At 48.1% G+C, this 6,000-nt stretch overlaps 1 protein-coding gene across 6 annotated transcripts in view; it reads right to left on the bottom strand.

Moving 5' to 3' along the window:
• Nucleotides 1-552: 552 nt before the first annotated feature.
• Nucleotides 553-6,000, bottom strand: part of MRAS (muscle RAS oncogene homolog) — a 57,842-nt gene continuing 52,394 nt past the window's right edge. For all 6 annotated transcript variants that reach the window (XM_016942032.3, XM_016942027.3, XM_016942035.3 and 3 more), the window contains exons 5-6: nt 5,472-5,551; nt 553-3,919 (exon numbers count right to left, since the gene is read on the bottom strand). In XM_016942032.3, the coding sequence (XP_016797521.1) occupies nt 3,820-3,919; nt 5,472-5,551 (180 nt within the window). In that variant the 3' untranslated portion in view covers nt 553-3,819. The remainder of the gene's footprint in view (nt 3,920-5,471; nt 5,552-6,000) is intronic.

The following is a 6,000-nucleotide window of genomic DNA, read 5'->3' as shown; positions in this document are numbered from 1 at the left end:
AGAGATTCAGCTTGGTCAAGTACCCGCCCTATTTAATCAACAAAAATGAAATCACATCGTGCCAAAGACTGTAACCCTAAGGATGGGGGAAGAGGGCAGTTTCTATGAAAAGGAATGTCAGGCAGATAATCCAATAGGTGTCCTGGACAAAGAGCACCGTTTCTGGGCTCCTCACCACACTCCTACATTAGCTTTAGTCCTCCAGCTACTTTGAAGTGCACATTAGTGTCCCATTCACAGGCAAGGCAGCTCAAGACTAAGGCAGGTCATTTGCCCAAAGGCATTCAAAGGTCGGTAGTAGGGCTAAAATCCAGATCTGCCCAGTATCAAGAGGTAGTGCCTCTAAATGCTGTGCTAGCCTGCCTTCATCCTCCGGCTCCATGCAGGAAGGAGACACCCCACGGCCACCGGTGGGCTCCTCCTTACTTTAGATCTGGTTAGCACCAAGGTCATGCTCTGTAAGACGTGGATGTTCTGGGCAAAACATCAACAACTCACAATGTTCTCAGCAAAACTTCAGGAACACCGGAGTAAAAGGAACTAAGACAGATACGTGTTTCTCTTCTTTATTAATCAGTCGAGAGATACAAAGACTTAATAAAAAGTTACATAAAAGGTTCAAACATCACTGAGATCTTCAGGCATCACTCTCGTTTCACGACAATGGCCACCAGTCAAGACTATGAAACAGAAGCTGGGCGCTCACAGGCGCACAATAATTCAAGTATCTTTCATTCCAAGTAAACCCGACATGGAATTTCGAACACGATGGGCTGCCAATGGAGGGAACCTGTCTGTGGCTCCAGATTTGCTGTAACATGTCTGAGGGGCCTTTGGGTTAAAGTTGCCACGTTAGTGGGTCATGTCTCCTGGAAAAGTGAGACAGGCCCCACGAGGCCAGCCAGGCATTTTCCACAGCAAGTGCCATGAGAAGGAGGTGGGCAAAGTCCTAAGAGAAACCATCCAGGTGTCCCGAGTGGCAAAGTGCACAGGTAGTAAGTGGCCATTGTCCCCAGCCGTGGGAGTGGAGAGGATGGCTAGGATTATCTCCGGAAAAAAAAAAGCAGCCCTCTAAGGAGGGTGTCAAACAGTGGAAGAAATCTGAGAGCACACAATGGCAAAGGCATGGGGTGAGGGCATTTCAGGAAGGCTGTGCTCCAGGGGATGTGAGGGTAGCACTATTCTCCGGAAGACCAACGGGAACATGAGGATGTCAAACAGCCACAAGTCCCAGTTGGCTCCTCGGTCATGGTGTGGCGTGGCCAACCAGGTTTCCCAGTCTGACCCTGCTAGATGATAATGGAGGAGAAGATGGAGGGATGCCACGGGGCACACTCTACACTCTACTCTGGCCTATCTGGAAGCTACCTCAGTCATGAGGGCCCACTTCTACAAATGGGGCATTATTTACCCATTTCATTTATGCGGAAATGAGTTCATGGGAAATGAAAGCTTACCAGAGGCTCAACAGCAGAGGATACAGAAGACTAACCCTTAACTAGTCTCTCTCAGGCACTATGGAGTTCAACGTGGGCCAAGTGCAGGATGGATGAACAGATGCACTGTCCCTTCTGTCCCAACTGTGTGGTTGAAATCCCTATGTCTTCTCACCTTTATGGCCGAGGTCTCTGTTCTACATCAGCTGATCTGCTTCCAGTGAGACTATCAAACTCAGTGCTGTCGAGGAGTTGCAGCTCCATGGTGGGCATGGGGTATGCTCGTAGTGGTTGGTGCCCAGCAGGAGTTTTCTGGCTGTGGACACTGCCCTGTGTGCAGGGCTTCTTCTCCTACTCCGCCATGCTCTTGATTCTGAGCATCTCCATCCTTACTCCTTCCTACCTGCCTTTCCTCCGCCTCACCTCCAGTTTGCAGCTGCCATCAAACTGCACACAACAAACTGCTGCAGATGCCACTTAGGGAAGCATAAGGATTGGGAAGAGCTTTGTCCTTTTAGTGTTTAAAATACCTCTTAACACTATAGGGTCTAAGGAAACTTTGAAGTGCCTCACCTGGAATGTTCTCTCTTATCCTTCCTTTTAGGAACAGAAAAAGGGGCAATTTAGACAAATAAGAAGTTTGATTTCCAACAAACAAAAGTCTCAACTGTCTCCTTTTGTAGCAGAATCATTCTCCAGCTGGGCCCCTCAGTGCTGGTGATCTTGCCGAGGTAGGAACACAGCGCATTTTCAGAACCCGGGTGTCTTGGCATCCAGTTGGGTGCTCACTTTCCTTGGGTTTCTTTCTCCAGAGTGGCCAGGCCACCTGCTGAGGATATTCTAGTTTGCATAGTGACCTGATTTGTAACATCTAGAAAATAAGGTCACCAGCTGTGCTGCCTTTTATTCTAACCTTTTCTTTGGTGCAGCGTTGTTCCTGTTGTCTCTCTACTCCCACCCCAGCTGGAAAAACTCCAGTCTTTGGCTCACACCAGCAGCACCTGAGGTGGGGGGGCGGGGGTGAGCATCATCAGGGAGCTGGGGAGACTGCCCCCTTGCAGAAGTTATATGAGAGCCACGCATCAGCCCAGCCTTCCTTACTTCTCAGATCATTTTATAGTCAAGATTCAACAGGTCAATAAAAATTGCCAAAAAGGCAACCTAGTACTACTTTTACAAATACTGGAAGGGGTCTGCTCATTGACTAGGCTTATAGAGGTGGTAGTCAGTTGACTCCAAAGGAAGATGGCTTCAGGTCTTGGTGCTGTTTTAGTGATAACAGTATTGAATCATTTTTGGTTAAGATCCAGCATGAACTGGAGTTTTCTGGATGGTGTCCACATTAGGTTACTTTGACGTGTCAGTGTATTCATATCAGAGAGGCACCAAGCAGCACAGCTGATGTGAAAACGCAGCAAGAGACAGATCTGAGAAACCCAGAGCCTCCTCAGACCCCTGGGGAGGGCAGAGAACTTAACCCATACTGTCTGAAAAACAAATGAACATGTTTGCAAAGCCAATCAGCTTACTTTAGTTTATACATTTCCAGGATAATGAAAACCCCTTTTAGAACTGACATGCTCATGACAGCCACTCCCCTCAGCAAAATACAATCTGTTTTCTAATATTTGCATCCCCAACCATAGGAAAATCCTCTGGGTAAATACCTCTCTCTTCTCTCATTTCTAGGCCATGTGTAGGGTCTCTTTCCCTCCCAGGTTTGACCCATGGCCTGAGGCCTCCAGCTACAGTTCCCATTACCTTCTGTCCTCTCAGACACTCTACTTTCAGATTGAGTTGAGTTTTGGCACTGATGGGAAAACTCGGTTAAAAAACAACAACAATATTCCAGATATGTTACCAGAGAGGTCTGCTGAACACTTGAAACTTCACCAGGCAGTGAGCCCAGACCCCTTTAATAAAATAATAATCACTAAAATAATTTAAAAATCTATAAAAGACATCCAAGCTCAGACACTGTGGATGGGGGGTAAGGGAAAGAAGCTTGTTCATGGCTTGTTTTGTACTTTGTATGTGGATAAACACTTCCACATCAAACCAACACTACGTAGTTACAATAAACAACACACCCACCGAGAGAGGGGGAGGAACCGGGTTGAATCAACACATGGGGGAGCCAGGGGCACTTGGATGCTGCTTCTGCTTACAGGTGGCTTCCTTGTCTCTTGTGAGAGGTGGGAAAGCCCGTGCCCTCTGGGCAAAGCCAGACCCTGTCTGCTCCCTGCCCACCTGCCCTTCTCCCTTCCTGTACCAAGTCCTTGGGCCAAGGGTTGTGGTTAGAAATGGTTTCAGTGCAGTTAGGTGGGGAGGGGTCCCGAGGGCTGGCCAGGCCACAGTCACTGTGCCCAGGGCCTCAGGCCTGTCACAAGATCACACATTGCAGTTTGTGGGTGCCTGTGGCCCGGTCTCCCCGCCATTTGGTTTTCTTCTTCTTCTTCTGGCTTTTTTCCGGAATCTGTTGCCTTTTGAAACAATGAAGGACAGAAAGACAAAGTCAGAATGGGCTTTGCTTCTCCTCTGCCCCTCTCCTCCTTAGCCCCAGATCTGAGTCAGAGGAGGCCTGTTCTGGCGGGGTTAGTGGGTGAGGGGGATGGGGATGCCATCCCTCTCCCAGTGGCTGTCCTGGCCACTGGAGGAGGGCCTGGCAGGATAGCTTCTCTTGAGGCAATGAAATGGGGGAGATGGGTGAGGGGATAACCTAAATCGCCCTACTGATGGGAATGACTGACATTATGTTGTAGCTACATTTACATAAATCATAAGCTACATCACATTTTGTCTTATAGAGTGCTGGCCTCTATTCCTGTGTTTCATAGTTTAAATAAAATGATGGGTCAACTGAGCGCAAAAGCCATTTCATGTTTTCTGTTAACTTTTCCTATGTCTAAAACCTGACCTTGGCACTATAGGTTCACAACCAAGGCATCACCATAGGCTACCTGATGGCAGCACATCCTAATTGGAGGCAAAATGCCCAAGAGCAAATAGTTTCTTTCTTTTGTAAAGATGGCATTTCACTATGTTGCCCAGGCTGGTCTTGAAGTCCTAGCCTCAAGCAATCCTCTTGCCTCCACCTCCACCTTTGCCTCTGAGTGCTGGGATTACAGGAATGAGCCACTACGCCTGGATGAGAAAATCATTTTGAGAGTGCAAAACTGCCAGCAAAAACATAAAGTGAAGACTGTAATATTTCCTCATTATGCTGGGGAATAATGAGAAGATGAGCTTGTTGAGCATGTGGGGGGATGTGTGTATAGTGGGGGTTAGAGCCCCGGGGCTGATCTCACAGCTCACCAGCAGCCCTTGGAGGTGCCAGCATATAGGCCACAAACTCAACGCACAATGTCTGAGACCCGCTGGTTAGGCTGCTGTGCATGTTAAAGATTTGGGAAATGGGATAGCTTGGTGACAGCGGATGCAGCCAGGAGGCTGTTTTAGTCATGAGTGCATGAGGTGATTAACGTCTGGACCCTGACCATGCAAAGCAATATACAAGAAACTTTCATTAGGATTGCTGACAATACTTGGAGATTGACAGCTGGTGGGGTTGGGAAAGGAGATACATGTGCAATGCCTCTGAAATTTGAACCTTGGAATCAGAATATTGGTTGTTCAGGAGAAATATCAAAGGGTGCTTTGATATCAGGGCAGGGAAGAGGAGAGAGACCTAGTTTGTACAGTGGGGAAAGCTTTGGTGTGAGGAGAACACTGAAGCCAGGCTGGAGGGAGCTGCCTTCCAGGGAGCCTGAGCCACTGCCTCAGACAGGAAGGCATTTCCACTTAACATGTGCAGCAGACATCACCCACAAACCTGTTAGCAGCTGCGGGGAGGGCAGAGGTAGGTGGAAAAAGCAAAAGAAAGAAATGGAAGGAGGGACAAGAAATCCAAAAATAGGCCCAGAATTCCACAGCCTCATGGCCTCAGAACAGGAGCTGCTTCCTCAAGCTCCCAGCTGCCTCCAGGAGCCAACCCATGCTGTGGAGGCCCGCTTCTAGGGAGAGGGCAGTGCTCACCTAATTACTCTAACGAGGTCATGGAAGGCTTTGTCGACATTGAGAGGTGGGTCCTTGGCACTGGTTTCTATGTACGGAATCTGGAAGGCAAAGCTCAACTTGATCAAAGTGGCACAGCGATCCTCAAAGCCCTGTTACACCCTTAAAAATGCCCAGAGGTTCTGAGGAACCCAGGTGCTTTCAAAACCCCCCACAGAAGCCCCAGCCCCCAACAGCCTCAAGCATCATTTAGGGCTTTTCACTCTTTCAGGTTGCAAAGTGTTACTAATGGCTTTTCCAATTCCCTCTTGTTCTCTAGGCACAGAGATATTTAATAGCTCCCTAAAAATAGAATAAAGTGATCTTTTTATATACTTGAAGATGAAAGACTGTTTCATTTATCAAAAATACATTTTGATTCTATCCATTTTTCTTTCTGAGGTCTGTTTCTCCACCTTGGGATGACTTCTGTCCCTCTTTCTGGGCCCCTCCAGAGTGGACGCTGGTAGAAAAGGCTGAGGAGAGGCTGGGCCATGACCAGGATTCTGGG

This window comes from Pan troglodytes, chromosome 2 (genome assembly GCF_028858775.2).
Source record: "Pan troglodytes isolate AG18354 chromosome 2, NHGRI_mPanTro3-v2.0_pri, whole genome shotgun sequence".
Taxonomy (NCBI): domain Eukaryota; kingdom Metazoa; phylum Chordata; class Mammalia; order Primates; family Hominidae; genus Pan; species Pan troglodytes.
This window is presented reverse-complemented; position numbering and strand designations above follow the sequence as displayed.